The 19,634-nt window shown below is 39.1% G+C and overlaps 1 protein-coding gene across 8 annotated transcripts in view; it reads left to right on the forward strand.

Moving 5' to 3' along the window:
* The window catches only part of LOC120415234 (uncharacterized), a 43,918-nt gene extending 28,763 nt beyond the window's left edge, over positions 1–15,155 (forward strand). For all 8 annotated transcript variants that reach the window (XM_052708718.1, XM_039576692.2, XM_039576691.2 and 5 more), the window contains exons 3-4: positions 2,075–2,376; positions 14,400–15,155. In XM_052708718.1, the coding sequence (XP_052564678.1) occupies positions 2,075–2,376; positions 14,400–14,498 (401 nt within the window). In that variant the 3' untranslated portion in view covers positions 14,499–15,155. The remainder of the gene's footprint in view (positions 1–2,074; positions 2,377–14,399) is intronic.
* The last annotated feature ends 4,479 nt before the right edge of the window (positions 15,156–19,634 follow it).

A 19,634-nucleotide genomic window follows, 5' to 3' on the forward strand; every position in this document is an offset into this window, starting at 1 on the left:
GGTGTCCGGAATAACCCGCGTGTTCTCCAAGTGTTGGTCGATGCGCACCAGAATTACCCGCTCCAGGAGTTTGCTGAGGGTTGGCAGCAGGCTGATTGGCCGATAGTTCGAGGGGTTAGTGGCGTCCTTGTTTGGCTTCGGAATGCCTATCACCACCGCATGCTTCCACGCGGCTGGGAAGTATCCGAGTCGGACACAGGTGGAGAAGATCTTGGCGATGAAGATGTGCGCCTTCCGGGGAAGCCGCTTCAGCACGATGTTTCTCAGTTGATCCTGGCCCGGTGTTTTCTTCGCCTTCAGTCTTCGGATAAGCTGCGCCACCTCTTTGGGACGAACCAACCACGAATGGTTGTCCGCCAGCGGGGTCCGATCGATGGCATCGATGGAGTTGTTCACCTCTACGACAGTCACTGGATCATCAGGCATCTGGTTGGTGTGAGCGCTAGCGAAACTGGCCGCCAGTAGTTTAGCCTTCTATATTTCTTTGCATTGAAAATCAAATCAATAGTTTTGGAGATATCGTCAGTTCAAAATTACACGCTAATTAGGTGACACTTAGAAATACTCATTTTCAGCACGAAATAATTTAGGAAAAATCAAAAGTAGTTCAGCTGTCCATACGAAAAGGCTATTAAAATGTTTAAACATCTGTATCTTATGTCGAACTGTCAATAAAATCCCTTTTTTCAATTCGGCTTTTCACACAAAAAACTGCATTGCGCAAATATCAATTTTAGAAACAATACATTTTTTAATATGCTAACAAAAAAATTGTATCTTTTTGAGGTTTGGCACAGGTTGGTCAACATTTTCTTCAAAATATTGATCCTTTCACTGTAACTTGGATTCGGCCCGCACTTTTCTCTCGCACTTTTGACAACAAAATTTCCAAAAACTAGGCAACCAGCAGTTGTTTATTTACATATCCGCAGTTTCCATCAAACTGGACATTCGCACTTTGAAACAGGTGGGCAACATCGGCTCGCTTTGATAATTTTTTGAGAAAATCAAAATTTCCCAAGCCAGTTTGACAAGTCGCAATAGTGCGATCGATAGCAATAATTTAGTGCGAAGTCCAAGTTAGTGAGAATTGCGCAATATCATAGATTGTTTCGTAAAAAATAATGAAAAAATCTCTATTGTTCACTATTGTTTTTATGTAAAGCTTATATGCAAAATTTATATATCACCCATTATTTGCATTACGGTCACACAGCTCTGTGTTTTTATCACCTTATTGTTTGTATAACAATTAGGGGTATAACATTGAGGAGAGTTAAATAAATATTTGGTAACTGGTTTTAAATGAATATTCTTTTTCATTGAAGACTTGCATTAACCTTAATCTAAAAAATAATCAATTCAACTCAGTCCTCCCTAAAATCAATTCCTGTGACCAGCCCACATTTTTATCCCCCGCTCCCACCTTCACACACTCTCCCACACAAACAAACAATAACTGGCCAATCTGCACACCATCACTTGTCACGATCTTTGCCGTTCAATATTCCGAAGCCATTTCCAAAGACACCCATCGAACCAACCAACCAACCCACCAAGGCCCCCCAAAGAAAACGCAATTTCCATTTATGCACTCTTTGTCACGTTGCGGCAAGATTAGACACGTGATTCTTCCATAAATGACCTACTTCGACCGAAAACTTTGCTGCGGCGCTTCCCTGCAGATTGTGTGCCCAACGTGTGCTTCCAGAGCTACTTGGATTCAAACATTTGTGCACTATTGTTTCCAAAAGGAAGACGAAAACAAAAAAAAACTTTTTTTTGTCAAATAAAACGTGCCTGGCGTTCAAAAGCAGAGCCGATTCATATTTGTTTGATTACACTTACAACGAGTTGCTCATTGTTCGAACCGATGTTAACACTTGGTTAATACAGCTAATTTTCCTTTAAAATCTGGTTCTGTAATCTTTCGGAAAGGAATTTCAAATGCCTAATTAATCTTATCTAAAAGTTTGAATATCGATATTTCAAGACAGTGTTGCAATTTTTTTCAAATTCTTCGAAAAAATATTAAAATTAATTCAAAGCAAATGCTTTTCCTTTCCTATTCCAGAAAAGCACTACGGCTGCTACAAGGTGGGCATCCTGTTTTCGGTCATCATCATCCTGCTGCTGCTGGTGGGGTGCGTTCCGGTGTTCTTCCTAACCCACAACAACAACCTGATTCTGCTGATCCTGCTGGTGACGCTAATTCTGATCGGATTCGTAACGTACGCGTACTTCCGGTGGCAGCACCGGCGCGCTCTGCAGATGCGACGCAGCTACGAGGCGCAGAAGATGAACCTGACGCGGGGACCAAAGGTGGCGCTGGCCACCAATGGGAAGCGGCCGGAACTGGCGGTGGGGCATAAGCAGGTACGCAAAAAGTTTAAAGAAAAGGTTCAACTTTTCAGCACTTGTTTGGAAAAGTAACACTTCATTTTTTTTTTTTTTGATTCAATCAATTTATTGACTAAATATATGGACATTTGCCTTATGATTCAGTTCAAAGGATGTTTTTTGGAATTGCAATAAAATGTTGTATGGAACTCGTTGAAAAACTTGATTTCTTCATCACTCGTCGTATTTATCCAACTCGGTGAACCTCGTTGAACAAATGTACAAATTTTTGCAACTTGTTGCATAAACTACAATTTTGCAATTCCGCTGTGAAACTGTCAACTTTTTTTGTCCTTCTGGAGAAATAAAACGGTCTACTTTTCCCTACCAAAAATAACAGAATGAAAAATTAAAAACTTTCAATACCAGTGCTGAAATAGATGCTGAAAATTTGAGCTTTTCAACACTAGTATCGAAAAGTAACAGTTATCAATATTTTTTTGTTTAGAACGGTGAATTTACTAAATACATGAATGTTTGACATAAAATTCCATTCAAGAAGCGTTTTTCGGAATTGCAAAAAAATGTGTAAGCAACTCGTTGCAAAACTTGTTGCAAAATTCAGAATCGAGATAATCGTTCTCTCAAAATTTATTGAGGGCTCAGTGCCAAAATCGATAGAATAATGGTACCAACTCACACCATCATAACAAATGAGTTCATTCGTTAGTTGAATCAATAAATCTCCAACAAGTGTCATAATCGACTTCTGACTTCTCCATGGTCACCAAGCTGTGGTGGCCGAGGCAGCTAAGTCTTTGGATTAGTTTGTCAAAGGTCTCTGGTTCGATTCCCGTTGTCGACACTTTTGGTTTTTTGTTTGACGGATGAACTTTTTTTTGCAAATGAACCTCGAGAGAATAGTTCTATCGCCCATCTCGAGCTGTGTTCTCTGCGTCCGTGAATGGTACCACTATTCTCTCGACTCGAGACCATCATTCTCTCGGACTAGCGCTGCCAGTTTTGGGTGCATGTATAGGCAAACAAACTTTGAAATTTTCATCCACAATGAAGTACCTCGATACGACTTGTGACACATTGGTGAAAATCTCGCTCTTAATTATTATCCATGATTCTCCATTCCTTAAAATATTTTTTTCGAAACGTTCAGAAAAAATCCAATAAAATATCCAAGAGACATTGAAAAGAAAAAGAAACAAGAAAATTGAAGTTTTTAAGGGGTTACAAAATTTCAAAAGTTAAACTTTTTCTGAATTCTGTTTTAAGGGCATTAAAATATCGATTTTTAAATATAAACCCAGTAATTTGAAGACATTTGATTCACCCAAAACTGGGCAGCGCTTGTCCGAGAGAATAATGGCCTCGAGTCGAGAGAATAGTGGTACCACTCACGGACACAGAGAACACAGCTCGAGATTGGCGAGAGAATTATTCTATCGAGGTTCATTTGCAAAAAAAGTTCATCCGTCAAAACAAAAAACCAAAAGTGTCGACTACGGGAATCGAACCAGAGACCTTTGACACACTAATTCAATGACTTAACTGCCTCGGCCACCACAGCTTGGTGAACAAGGAGTGGACAGATGTCAATGTATGGCACTTGTTGAAGATTTATTGTTTCAATTAACAAATGAACTCATTTGTTATGGTGGTGTGCGTTGGTAGCACTATTCTCTAGATTTTTGCGCTGAGCCCTCAATAAATTTTGAGGAAACGATTCTCTCGACTCGGAATTTTGGGTGTTGTGTCATGCCGAGATGTAGCTATTGAAGTTAGCAGTTTCAAAAAATGGATGCATCGAGATCTCAACACTACTTTGACCACATCAGCTCAAAATTTTGATAAAGACTCGCTCAATTGGTTCCGAAGGCCAATTTTCAAATAGTTTATTTTAAAAAAGATAAAAAATATCATGTTTTTCATACAAAAAAAATTGATCACTTTTTATTTTTGCATTTAAAAAATACTAAAATTTCACAATCGACCTTCGACCTGCAAAAGGGTTATGTTTTGAGAGTCATCAATACTATTTTTTTCAAAAAATCGAAATATTGGTCGCAAATTTTTTTCAACTTCATTTTTCGATGTAAAATCACATTTGCAATCAGAAAGTACTTTAGTGAAATTTTGATAAAGTGCACCGTTTTCATGTTAAGGCCATCTTTAGGTAACTTTTTTTCAAAATAGTCGAAGTTTTTCATTTTTTTAAATAAGGGCACATGTTTGCCCACTATTGAAAAAAAAAGGTGCAGGTGGTTATGTTCTACATGACCAGTATGACAAAGAACTTTGTACAAAACTCCTAAAAAATATTCTATTTTATTTTATATTTTTAAAACATTGTCTATGTATTTAATCCTAAATAATTTATTCCTATAAAATGTTTTCAATCTTTGGCACCTCTGTGGAAATAAATTGCCAAAACAAGTATGGTTCGGAAAATCTCCAATCAAAATGGTAATTTTCATGTCCAGTATCAAAAACCATGAATTTTGGTACCCATATTGCCCCAAGTCGAATAGTTCGATTAATGTCCCCCCGGTAGAACCTTCCCGAGGGCAATTGCCACTCCGGGTGTGGCCAATCCGGTCAAAATTGTCATTTTCATTACCAGTTTCAAAAACCATAAATGTGGATTCCCATATTGCCCCAAGTCGTATGGTTCGATTAATGTCCCCCGGTAGAACCTTCCCGAGGGCACTGGCCACTCCGGGTGTGGCCAATCCAGTCAAAATTGCCATTTTCATTATCAGTTTCAAATACCATGAATTTTGATACCTATATTGCCCCAAGTCGTATGGTTCGATTAATGTCCCCCGGTAGAACCTTCCCGAGGGCACTGGCCACTCCGGGTGTGGCCAATCCAGTCAAAATGCCCATTTTCATTACCAGTTTCAAATACCATGAATTTTGATACCCATATTGCCCCAAGTCGTATGGTTCGATTAATGTCCCCCCGGTAGAACCTTCCCGAGGGCACTGGCCACTCCGGGTGTGGCCAATCCAGTCAAAATGGCCATTTTCATTATCAGTTTCAAAAACCATGAATTTTGATACTTATATTGCCCCAAGTCGTATGGTTCGATTAATGTCCCCCCGGTAGAACCTTCCCGAGGGCACTGGCCACTCCGGGTGTGGCCAATCCAGTCAAAATTGCCATTTTCATTATCAGTTTCAAATACCATGAATTTTGATACCTATATTGCCCCAAGTCGTATGGTTCGATTAATGTCCCCCGGTAGAACCTTCCCGAGGGCACTGGCCACTCCGGGTGTGGCCAATCCAGTCAAAATTGCCATTTTCATTATCAGTTTCAAATACCATGAATTTTGATACCTATATTGCCCCAAGTCGTATGGTTCGATTAATGTCCCCCGGTAGAACCTTCCCGAGGGCACTGGCCACTCCGGGTGTGGCCAATATCCTATAAATGTGGTCCCAAGCCCATTGCCCCAAATCATTCTGGTCCGGTGACCGTCCTTACAATCTTCATAAGAACAGAATTCCTCCCAATTTAGTGCACAAACTGTGTCTTTCAATGTGTGCGTGTGTGTGTGTGTGTGAGCAATAAAATTACCACCGTGGATCCGCTTTTGTCGAAACCTCGTAAGGCACTGAATTTTTCTGAGGCTATCTGTTAGCTTAAATAGTTCGCATGAAATGTGGCAACATGGTGCAAATTTTGCCTCCTCTCCTGTTTACGTGGAACTGTCACGCGAGAATGTTGCACCACTGTTGCCACATTTCATGCGAACTATTTAAGCTAACAGATAGCCTCAGAAAAATTCAGTGCCTTACGAGGTTTCGACAAAAGCGGATCCACGGTGGTAATTTTATTGCTCAGACACACACATCCACACATTGATAGACACAGGTTGTGCACTAAATTGGGAGGAATTCTGTTCTTATGAAGATTGTAAGGACGGTCACCGGACCAGAATGATTTGGGGCAATGGGCTTGGGACCACATTTATAGGATATTGGCCACACCCGGAGTGGCCAGTGCCCTCGGGAAGGTTCTACCGGGGGGACATTAATCGAACCATACGACTTGGGGCAATATAGGTATCAAAATTCATGGTATTTGAAACTGATAATGAAAATGGCCTTTTGACTGGATTGGCCACACCCGGAGTGGCCAGTGCCCTCGAGAAGGTTCTACCGGGGGGACATTAATCGGACCATACGACTTGGGGCAATATGGGAATCCACATTCATGGTTTTTGAAACTGGTAATGAAAATGGCCATTTTGACTGGATTGGCCACACCCGGAGTGGCCAAACCATGAATTTTGATACCCATATTGCCCTAAGTCGTATGGTTCGATCAATGTCCCCCCGGTAGAACCTTCCCTCAGGGCAATGGCCACTCCGGGTGTGGCCAATCCTGCCAAAATGGCAATTTTTATCAGCAGTATCAAAAACCATGAATTTTGATACCCATATTGCCCCAAGACGTATGGCTCCGTAAATGTTCTCCCGGTAGAACCTTCCCTCAGGGCAATGGCCACTCCGGGTGTGGTCAGTCCTGCCAAAATGGCCATTTTCATTACCAGTATCAAAAACCATGAATTTTGATACCCATATTGCCCAAATTTGTATGGTTCCGTAAATGTCCTCCCGGTAGAACCTTCCCTCAGGGCAATGGCCACTCCGGGTGTGGCCAATCCTGCCAAAATGGCCATTTTCATTACCAGTATCAAAAACCATGAATTTTGATACCCATATTGCCCAAATTTGTATGGTTCCGTAAATGTCCTCCCGGTAGAACCTTCCCTCAGGGGAATGGCCACTCCGGGTGTGGCCAATCCTGCCAAAATGGTAATTTTCATTACCAGTATCAAAAACCATGAATTTTGATACCCATATTGCCCAAATTTGTATGGTTCCGTAAATGTCCTCCCGGTAGAACCTTCCCTCAGGGCAATGGCCACTCCGGGTGTGGCCAATCCTGCCAAAATTGCCATTTTCATTACCAGTATCAAAAACCATGAATTTTGATACCCATATTGCCCAAATTTGTATGGTTCCGTAAATGTCCTCCCGGTAGAACCTTCCCTCAGGGGAATGGCCACTCCGGGTGTGGCCAATCCTGCCAAAATGGTCATTTTCATTACCAGTATCAAAAACCATGAATTTTGATACCCATATTGCCCAAATTTGTATGGTTCCGTAAATGTCCTCCCGGTAGAACCTTCCCTCAGGGCAATGGCCACTCCGGGTGTGGCCAATCCTGCCAAAATGGCCATTTTCATTACCAGTATCAAAAACCATGAATTTTGATACCCATATTGCCCAAATTTGTATGGTTCCGTAAATGTCCTCCCGGTAGAACCTTCCCTCAGGGCAATGGCCACTCCGGGCGTGGCCAATCCTGCCAAAATGGCCATTTTCATTACCTGTATCAAAAACCATGAATTTTGATACCCATATTGCCCAAATTTGTATGGTTCCGTAAATGTCCTCCCGGTAGAACCTTCCCTCAGGGGAATGGCCACTCCGGGTGTGGCCAATCCTGCCAAAATGGTCATTTTCATTACCAGTATCAAAAACCATGAATTTTGATACCCATATTGCCCAAATTTGTATGGTTCCGTAAATGTCCTCACGGTAGAACCTTCCCTCAGGGCACTGGCCACACCGGGTGTGGCCGATATCCTACCAAATTGTTCCCAATAATTTCGGTATTCCGGTGACCGTTCTGGCTACCGTCAATAACTTCTTGGACCTCCTCTCAAGTTCGTGCACCACCTGCGTGTGTGTGTGTGTGTGAGCAATAAAATTCCCAACGTAAGGTCCGTCTTTGATGAAAGTCTGATGGACGCTAAATCCTCCAGAGGCTAACTTTTAGCTTAAATAGTTTTCACGGCATCAACGCAACAGAAACAGAATGTCACGCCGAGGGCTTGCGACGGTAACGCTACATTTTCGAAAAATTTTGCATTGACACCGCAGATAGAGCTTTAAGACAAAGTCCTTTGTCAAAATATTTTTGAAAAGCTGAGAAAATTCTCTATATTTTGCTTTTCTGAACTTTGTTGATACAAACCTTAGTTGCTGAGATATTGCCATGCACAGGTTTAAAAACATGAAAATTGATGTTTTCTAATCTCACCCAAACAACCCACCATTTTCTAATGTCGATATCTCAGCAACTATAGGTCCGATTTACAATGTTAAAACATGAAAAATTCGTGAAATTTTCCGATCTTTTTGAGGCAACACTTCAAAAGGGCCAAATATTCAATATTACACCCTTTTAAAATGTTAGTCATGGGTAATAAATTTTGAAGATATTTTTTTCGAAAAGATCGGAAAATTTCACGAATGTTTCATTTTTAACATTGTAAATCGGACCATTAGTTGCTAAGATTCAAAATTCACTTTTTGATTGCAGATTTTATTTTACATCGGAAAATGAAGTTGAAAAATTTTTGCGACCAATATCTCGATTTTTTGAAAAAAATCAATATTGATTTGAAAACTCATAACTCGGTCAAAGAATTTTTTGCAAAACCTGGAAATTTCTGAAAAGTTGGTATGATGTCCTCTATTACATTTCAAAAAAATAAAAAAATAGTGTTTTTTTGCAAATCAAGTTTGAGTGACAAGATGTTAAATTAAAAATCATCATAAAAATTTTACCGTGTATCATTTTTTTCAGTGTAGACCATATCCATATCTACAACTTTACCTAAGACACCAAATCGATCAAAAAATTCCTACAAAGATACAGATTTTTGAATTTTCATGCATCATTTTTGTATGAACAGCTGCCAAATTTGTATGGAAAGTTATATGGGCAATCTAATGATACAAAATGGCTTCTTTGGGCATACCGAAGGCACCAAAAAAGTTTCAGTCGGATTAAAAAAAAAACAAAAAAAATCGAATGGCGGAAATCTGAGAGAACTGCACAGTTCGCTTTGCGTGTGCCAACAAATTGAAAATAAATCGTCTCTTCGTCACCATCGTGCTAACTTGTCGTACGTGCATTTTGGGCCAAATTGAGTTAAAAACGCCATTTTGTGCAGCTCACAATGCCTCACCTTTTGACCTTCACAGATCCCCAAAATTCGATTGCAATCCTGAGATATTCAACAAAAACCGAAAAAACTCCGTGCATTTTTGTCACTTTACATATGAAAGTAGTTTCAATCTTGTCGTGCTATCTTGTCACTCCATGAAAATTGATGTAAGTGTGACAAAAGGCCAAAGGGATTTCAGGCCAGGAAAGTCAGGATGCGTTTGTCGCACGTACAAGCTAGACTACCGTAAACATTTGTAATTATAACTCGGGACTCCAGCAACCAACTTTAACCAAACTTTGGGACAATGCACAGAATGGTGAGCCAAACAAAACGTGTTTGTTATTGTTTACATTGCGTGCTCTCGTTTTTGTATATTGAAGGTCAAACATTAAAACGCGTTTTTCTCGGAACGTCAAAATGGCGGGTGCGACATGATAGCACGACGACGTCGTCTTGCTTAATAATCATGAATTATTTTCATTAAACTTGCAGGGGGATTGGAAATTATCTTTTTGTGGATTTGATCAATTTTCAGTAATATGCAATTTTGAGATTTTGTGCATGGGTAATTCTCAGCCAACTCACACAGTATTTGCCTCGACTCCTCTTCGATTTGCGTGAAACTATGTAACATTTGTCCCTGATCCCAAATTTGAGCTCCAATTTTCGAAATCTCGTAACGAAGGGGGGGGGGGGAGGTCCGACCCCTTCCATTTTTGTACATTCGAAAAAAACCTGTAATGATTATGGTTTGGAAATTTGGTGTCAAAAAGACTTTTGTTTAAAATTGGACGCTGCAGTTGGGCAGCGTACGGTTCCAGCGGACAACCCAGCGGTCCCTCCTGGATGGGGGCGTTCGTTTGCCAGCGTGGTCGCTGCCGGTAGCGGCGATGCGGCCCAGCAAGGAGTCACCGGGGAAGATCTCTTTACCCTGCCGGAGTTCTTTGCTCTCGCGGGGGAGATGATGACGCGGTTTCGGAGCTGCCGTAACAAGGCGGAGCAATTTCTGGCCCTCGGGGAGCTGATGATCAAGCACATCTATAATTGATATTATTTTTGTCTGTGATCTAGTTTTAAGCTTTCTCTCTATCTATCCTTTTCCCATTGCACTATCTGTAAGATTTTTGAAAACTTTTTCTTACTCTTGTCTATTCCATAGTTATAAGTAATAATTTTCCGATTGAATTACGATGTAAATCACAGCTGAAAGGAGCACCAAAACTCTGTTGTGTACCTAAATGAACTCATTGCAAATTGATTATTCACAAATAAAACCGAATCGAAATTGAAAAATTTAAAATTGGACGCCTGATTTGTAAAACGTATTTTCATTAAAAAAAAACAAATGCAAAAATAGTGCCATTATTCGTAACTCGACTTTAATTTCTTTAAAACATGTAATTTTAAAGGAAATTTAATGTACTTTTCAAATCTGCAATTTCCCAGAAAGGGAACCCCTCCTACCCCCTGTAACGCGTAATAGAAGGTCTTTTTGCATGTTTTTTATGAATAATTGTATGAAAATTTTGCGTTACGTTGCACAATTGTTCAGCACACCTCCCCTCCCCAAGTTTTCGTAACATTTTGTAACAGACACAGACTCCCCCTCCTCCCATTAACTGCGTTACGTAATAAAAAAAACGCAGCCAAAGGTATTTTTTTTTTTTTCATTTAGAACTAAACAATTTAATTTTAAAGTTTTATATTTTTTCTAACTTTGCAGGATTGATTTTTAGAGTGTAACAATGTTTTGAAAAGTTGCAGAACAGACAATTACAAATTATTGTGATGGATAAATATAAGGACATTATTTGTAAACATAACGAGTTAACGCGATTCTACAAAAAAAAAGTTGTGAAAAGTCAAAGTAGTTATGTCACAGACATAACCGGAATGGCGTAGACTACGTAAAGTTGTGAGATGTGGACATTGAGTTTTCCATATCTTAATTTTGAAGAATTAGCTAGATACTTGAAATACATTAACGAAATAAGATCGTAAATGGGAGATGGACCCCCCGACAAAACAGAACTTAACACTCCAGTCAACTCAACTGTCATGTAACCATACTTTGAATGTGTTGGTAAATCTTTGACTAGAAAGCCTTATTTAAACAATGGAAACATCGAATGGAGGAGAGAAAAACGAAAAACGATTTTTTCGCGAACCGAATGAAAATTTGGTACCATAATGTGGGGGAGAGAGGGGTTCAGAAAGCTGTGCAATCCGTCATCCCCGAAGACCAACACTAGTTCCTGAAAGGCATTTCACCGACTCATCACGGGTGGGACGAGAGACGGGGAGTTAGGCAACTCTTTCAACAGTTTGGAATTGGACACGACGCAATTCTTTCAGAAGCGCTCGCCGCGAATGCGACGAGCTAGTTGTTGTTTCACAACCACGGCTTGACCCACGAGAGGCTCTTCAGCGGAAGGCGCCTCATCTCGTTGATGCCTCGTCCCGGGTGGGACGAGGGACGGGGAGTGAGGCAACTCCGAACCACGGCAACCACGAAAGATCCAAACGGTCCGGCCATCGAGAGGCAACTGGCTGACGGTGACGACGAGAAGGCGATGCGCGCTTCTTTTCCAGTTCTGGTCTCTCTCTCCTGCTGCTGCTGCTGCTCTGGTCTCTCCTGCTGCTGCTGCTCTGGGTTGAGCTTTCCTGCTGCTGCTGCCGGTCCGACGTCTGAGACGTGAATGATAGAATGGGCTCTGGCGCGCGTTCTTATATAGCCTTTCGGCCCGCTACTTCCCCTCCTTTTCGCGACCGACACTCGGTCGCGTTGCTCGGATAATTTTCCCCTCAAAATAGGTACTTGACATTCCCGTCCGTGAGTGGGAAGCGCTCATTTTGCTTACAAAATCTGTGCATTTTGAAAACATTTTAAAACATTCAATTGTTTCAATAGTTAAACTATTTTGCCAACAATGAAAGTTTTATAGCAAATTGCTGAATAATTTTCGAATCGAATGGAACATAAATCGTGTCGATTCAATTAGAGGGAAGGAAGATATAAGCGTTTGACGGATGACGCAGTAATCCAGGGCCTTCGGCCCGGGTTTTTTGGAATGACACCCCAGTACCTTCGACAAAGACGTAAGTCTACGTCAAAAAGTTGGTGGCCGTTCAAGGTCACCCGCGACAGATACAAACAACGAAACAAAGAAAAACAAAAAAGTAACATTTTCAAAACATTTTTTCGTAGAACCACGATAACCATCACCATTTCAGGCTGCAAACTATTGAAAACACGTGTTTTTTCGAATGTTCAATAATGGGAGGGGTCGTACCGAGATATCAAAACACAGTCCTCGGATTCGTGATTATTGACCAAAATTACACCATAAGACAAAATTTCACGCATTTGAAGAGGGTTCGGGGCAACTTTTTCAGATTTCGTATGAGGTAGAGAACGATCCAGCTGTCAGCAATTTTTTTTTAATCTGAGCAATAGCGTGGTTCACGGATATATGAAAAAGACAAAAGTGTTCAATTTCGTTTGCATCAACCGGAATTTTGAAGTACTATGACCCAAAAAGCTAGCCTGAAAATTTTAGCTTATTTGGTTATGGTTTAGTTGCTCCAGTTTTGATATGAAGTTAGAATGGAATTTCAATAAATTTAATTGATTTATTTTTCACTTTTTAACTCTTCTTCTAGAAAGTTTTCCTCAACCCGATAAAACTTTATCATGTAAGAGTTTTCTTATAGGTTTTGATTCGGGGAACAACTTTGTAGAACATCGCAAAGCGCTAGGAAATGATCCCGAAAAGATACAGATTAATTTGTTTAGCATATTTTGAAATTTTGCCGAAAAAAGTAAACTCTAAAAAACATCCTGTATTTTTCCAGGATCAATTCTTAGCACTTTGCGATGTTCTACAAAGTTGTTCCCCGGATCAAAACCTATAAGAAACCTATGAATAGGAAAATTTGATAGGGTTTTGGGAAATTTTCTATAAGAACATGTAAAAAGTTACAATTCTCCATATTAAATTGAATCAAGTTCCATACTAACTTCAGATCAAAACTGGAGCAACTAAACCTTAACCAAAAAAAAAAAAAAAAATCAAATTATTCGCTCTACAGCTTTGCCTTGGCGTTCTCGATTGCGAGATTCCTACTCGAAACTAGGTGTCCGAAGGCTTGATTGTTGAGGCAATTGCAAACCTCTTTTTACACCTTAGCTTCCATCCACCCCGGGATTCGAACTGACGACCTTTGGATTGTGAGTCCAACTGCCTACCAGCGAATCCACCGAGGCAGGACCCAGGGAGACGACCCCTACACCTGGACTGAGCTAACGACCTAACACCTCTAGGTTAGACCGGGGCCAACATTTACTTCCCCATCCGACGGAAGGCGTGATCAGACAAATCTCGTCTCAAAATTTGCCACCGGGACCTTCTGGGATCGAACCCAGTCCGACTGGGTGAGAGGCAACCACGCTTACCCCTACACCACGGTCCCGGTCCCGGTCCCTTAACCAAATGAGCTCAAATTTTCAGGCTAGCTTCTGGGGTCATAGAACTTTGAAATTCCGGTTGATGCAAACGAAATAGAACACTTTTGTCTTTTTCATATATCCATGAACCACCCTACTGAGCAATTTATGACGGAAGGATTATTTTTCTATGAAAGATCCAATCTTTATTGAATTCGATAAATTTTTACACCGCAATTAAAACCATGACTCTGCAACAATTTGAAATCAAATACCTAAATTTCATAATTGAATCTCGCTAATGTGCAAATTAGTCTAGTTTATGATCTCTCTGACCTATCCCCGGTGGGCACAATTTTATTCTCGCACCACCAGCAGATCACCGTACTCATAAATTGCCTCCCCACATGACAGTTCTAACGCTCTGCTGGTTGCAGTTTCCCTGGGCAACCAAACGCGGTGGAAATGAATTTATGCTCAAACCCAACCCAACTAAACACATCCCAAAACCAAAAATAATTAATTGAATTAAGTGAACGTTTTTTCCCCGTTTTTTGCAGGCCGTCACCTCCACCCCCATCACCGCTAAACCGATCGCCAAAGCCGAGCTGGACCTGGCAAAAACGACGACAAATCAACCGCGCTATTCGTTCATTTGAATTATGGCAGCCACGTGGCACACATCCACGTGGGATACATCCCACCACCACGTGGTGTTTCGAAGTGGTTGACAATAAATAACAGCACCCACCCACCCTTCCAATCACAATCGACGTCATCAACCGATGATCGGCGGGAGGTCAACTGGAACCACCTGGGCAACCACCCACGCGCCCACATCAAATGGCGCTAATAAAAAGAGAGAGGAGAGCACACGAATCAAACGCAAATCAATTAGCAGTTGGAGGAAAGCCACAATTCAATTACTATTCACATAATTATCCCGATTTCAGTGTGTAGCAACAGCGAAAAAAAAAACATTCCAACATTTACGCACATTCCAACGCAACCAGTTGTAATTGAGTTTTCACTCGGATCGAAATCAAACGCATAAATTTTTGCGTTTGCCAGCCGCGAAAACCTCAATCAATCAAATCAGTCAGCGGAAGGGTACGGGTCAATTCGAACGAAGAATGCATGTTAGCGACCATTTGCGAAGGTATTTCGCGAGATCTGATCGAAATTAATGAAATAGTTATGGAGTGCATTTTATGGTTATTAATAAGTAAGGTATAAATATTTAAATGCAGTTGTTAATTTTTTTTAATGAAAATATGTTTAAAAATAAATAAAACATGGTTTTATAGTAATATAAAGAAAAGCGTTTTATTTGTCTTCTTTGTTAACACGTTCGCAGTAAATTTAAACTAAGCATAATTAATTGAAAATTCAGGGAATTTCTATTACATATTAATAATAGGTCAAGATGATCTCAACCTGAATCTGTTCTGATTATCTGAAAAACGATAAAAGGCAGGCACAAAAAACATCTTATTTTAATGAAAAAAACTAAAATGATAAGATGACATTTGATGATGGATCAAATGCGCTTTGTCACTTTTTCGTTTGACTCTTTTTGCCTTCCTCACTGAGGTAAGGCTATAATCCTGATCGAAAAATGAACTTTTGAAATACAGCTCGTAGACCTATATTCATGTATACCTATCGACTCAGAATCGAAAACTGAACAAATGTCTGTGTGTGTGTATGTGTGTGTGTGTGTATGTATGTATGTGTTCAAAATTCTTGCCAAGTTTTCTCAGCACTGGCTGAACCGATTTTGATCAAACCGGTTGCATTCGACTTGGTTTAGGGTCCCATACATCGCTATTGAATTGTTTGAAGTTTCGATAAGTAGTTCAAAAGTTATATATAAAAATGTGTTTTCACATATATCCGGATCTCACTTATATGCATGAAAACTATGTCCGGATCCATCATCCAACCCATCGTTGGTTAGGTAATCAAAAGACCTTTCCAACGAGTCCAAAATACTGAAGATCTGGCAACCCTGTCTCGAGATATGTCCTCTTAAGTGGTATTGATGTACTTTTTTGAAGCCGGATACTACTTAAATGTATGTAAACTATGTCCGGATCCACCATCCGACCCATCGTTGGTTAGGTTATCAAAAAACCTTTCCAACGAGTCCAAAACATTGAAGATCTGGCAACCCTGTCTCGAGATATGGCCACTTAAGTGATATTGATGCTCTTTTTGGAAGCCGGATCTCACTTAAATGTATGTAAACTATGTCCGGATCCACCATCCGACCCATCGTTGGTTAGGTAATCGAAAAACCTTTCCAACGAATCCAAAACACTGAAGATCTGGCAACCCTGTCTCGAGATATGGCCACATAAGTAATATTTATGTACTTTTTGGAAGCCGGATCTCACTTAAATGTATGTAAACTTTGTCCGGATCCACCATCCGACCCATCGTTGGTTAGGTTATCGAAAAACATTTCCAACGAGTCCAAAACATTGAAGATCTGGCAACCCTGTCTCGAGTTATGATTACTTATGTTATATGTGTGTACGTTTTTTCTGGATTCAAAAAAATAGCTGAAATATGTGTCCAAACCACTCATATTACCCATTGTTGGTAAAAAAAGAGGAAGGCATCAACCACATAGGTGGATTATGTTAGTTTTTAATTTTTACCCCGCTAAATTGACAAAGTCAAACTAGAAACTGACGAACTGTCACTTGTTACACAGGACACGGTGTGTTTCCTAGAACAAAGTTAAAATAAAAAGCAAGGGGTTTCCAGCATAGTTTCGAACTGGTCATTAATCCGGAATTACTTGGAGTTTGAGCAAGTAATTCTGTAATTCCGGAATTACTCAGTAATTCAGGAGTAATCCTGGTAATTCCCGATAATTCCAGTAATTATTGGTAATTCCACGATTCTTATTTGTGAAAACATACTGCAGAAAATAAAAAAAAATACAATGAAAATAACTCTGGAGTTTTTTTTTTTTTTTTTGAAAAGGTCCAATAAACCAAATTTTCAGTTTTTGCTTTTTGGGTGTTTTTTGATACCCCTGACTCAAGGCGGTTTCAAAAACACCCAAAAAGCAAAAACTGATAATTTGGTTTATTGGACCTTTTCAAAAAAAAAACTCCAGAACTGTTAAAAATAATCACGATAAACCTTTCATAAATTAATTAATGCCTATTATTTTCATGTTAAGAATTTCCGGCACAAATAGAAAGTGATATAATTCAGTAATTCCAGAATACTTTGCAATTCTGCAGTTATTCTTGTAATTCCGGAATTACCTAGTAATTTCGTAGTGATTCGTGTATTTCCATAGTTACTCATTAATTCGCGTATTTTCCATTGATTCGCGTGTTTTAGCGTATATTACAAGTGTTCTTACAAAGTGTGTACAATGTACACGTACGCTACTGCCGGTGGGTTAAAGGGAAATCTGCAGAATGCATTTTGCTTTTGCCTGATGGCCGTAAGAAGTACAGAGCGGATTCGGTACTTCGAATGTCCGCTAATTAGAAAGCTCTCTAATTTGAACTTATTCGTCGAAACCCATCCCCTACCGGTGGTCAGTATTCCCAGTGAGCATATTTACTCTTTTAAGGGATCTGACTTTGCCGAGCCAGACAGGAATCGAACCCATCACCTTCCGCTTACAAGGCAAAACCCGTAACCTCACGGCCACGGAAGCTCGGCAAACATTTATCTGGCTTATAAGGAAAAATTACAAAAAATTTAGTGTAAGGATCAGAAAATGCCAAGTGCTTAAATATTTTCCATTAAATTTTATTTATTCTTTAAAGATGTACTTTCATGATGATTTCAAACTTTAAAAAAATCATATTCAATTATTTTTCATCAAACATCGGCATCTGGAGCAAATCAGGACAAAAGTAACGAATTAGGACAGTTGTTTAAGCCATTTTTTGCCGTAATGTTTTGATTTTTTTAATAAAAAAAACAATTATACACATATTTTCAAATTTATTGTTCTAAAAAATCCTGTACCTATTCAGACTGCAGTCCCGACTTCCCCCAGTTGGCGGAAGTTACTTAAAGATAATTTGTAAAATATGTGTTTTTATAAAGCATGAAATTTTAAACTATTGTAATTTTTTTACGTTGGATGATATTATTTTATTTGTTTTCGTTAGAACTGTAAAATGATTTTTTTAAGCTTTAGTCATTTCGCTTAAAAATAAAAATATATATTAACAAGAATTGTAAGATTATTAATATGAAATAATTTGAATCACATTTAATTAAACATTATGATTCATTAAAAATCCAAAGCACAACAAAGAATAAAAAACAACAAGTTTTAATGTTTTTAAAACTAACTGAAAACTGCTGTTCTTGTTTAGATTGAAGTATAGATTATCACCACTTAACAGTATTGAGCTGATTCTATGATTTTATGCTTGTAAAACATATCAAATTTAATTAAAACGTAGATTTTATTACTGTTTCAAAAAAATTCCCGGGAATTCCCGGGATTCCAAATATATTTTTCCCGTTTCCCGGAAAAAATGGACGCCCTACTTATACTGAACCGAGATAGATATTTTTTATGGAAATTGTTCTCTACAATGTGATTGATTCAAAAATGTTTTAAAATGTCATGGTGTAATTTGGCAGAACATTGAAAAAATAATGTTGGGAACCTTTTGGGTAATAAATAGCTTTTAAAGGAAATACTTAAAGTTTATCAATGTTTTAATTTCGAATTTGTATCTGGGCAATCTGTTGTTATATTTTCATGACAAATTGTACGAAGAAACGATTTTTATTCGGTTGTTTTGAAGTTTTCAGCTTGGATTTTGGGGTTATTTCAAAGAAAGCTAGAAATCTGGTAAATTTGGGTTGGAAACATTTTTTTCAGGTCAAATTGAGAGTTGATTGAGGCACTTTCTTAAGAAATTTGATGGATATGAACATGAACCCATCGATTTCCATCGACTTTTCTGAAGAAAGATCCTATGAAATCGAAAAAAAAATCTTCAAAAAAAGTTGCTCAGACCCTCCGACGAAATACTTCGCCGGACCCCACAAAATGTCAGGAAAGAGCCCTTCTTTAGGGAACTTTGGGGTCCCTAGAAATAGATGCACTTTGATTTTTTTAAATATATAGATAGGGCCGAATGGTTCACATGTAAGCTTTTCTGGACCAAGTTTTATAATATATTTTCTCAAAACAAATGTATCAATATTCAAAGCTTGTTCGAAACGTGACATTCATATGCACTCAGGGTTTCGGTTCCAATTTCCTGTGTCCTCGGTGAAGCAACAAGGAAGAAACCTCAAAAGTGCTCTTACCTTTCACTATTTTCGCACAGGCAGACACTGGTTGATTGTTGGTAATATTTGAAAAAGACTAATTTTGTTTTTTTTCCTAATAATAATTATTTTTTGAGTTGAAACAATTTTTGATGGAAAAACAAAAACTTCATTTCACTTCAGATGATTTGTTTTGCTTAGAATGTTTATGAAAAACAACTGTGAAAAAATAATCTATTGAAATTCTTCTTGTTTAGGGGAAATGGGTAAGCAATGCTGATAAAATGCAAAATTTTGAAATAATTTATAAATCGTATATAGTTGACCCCAGTTTTTCATTGGAACTTTTTTAAGGATTTGTTCAGTATCTAAAGCAAACCATGATTATGTACATCAACATCCCCTATGTTTTGCACGCAAACCGAAGGCCATGTGTAGCTGCAGAAGGCGGAACGTCACAAAATTTAATTAGCGTGGCCCAAGAGTCCTTACGTATGCCCACCGATGTGACTTTCCCA

The sequence above is a fragment of the Culex pipiens genome, chromosome 2 (genome assembly GCF_016801865.2).
Source record: "Culex pipiens pallens isolate TS chromosome 2, TS_CPP_V2, whole genome shotgun sequence".
Taxonomy (NCBI): domain Eukaryota; kingdom Metazoa; phylum Arthropoda; class Insecta; order Diptera; family Culicidae; genus Culex; species Culex pipiens.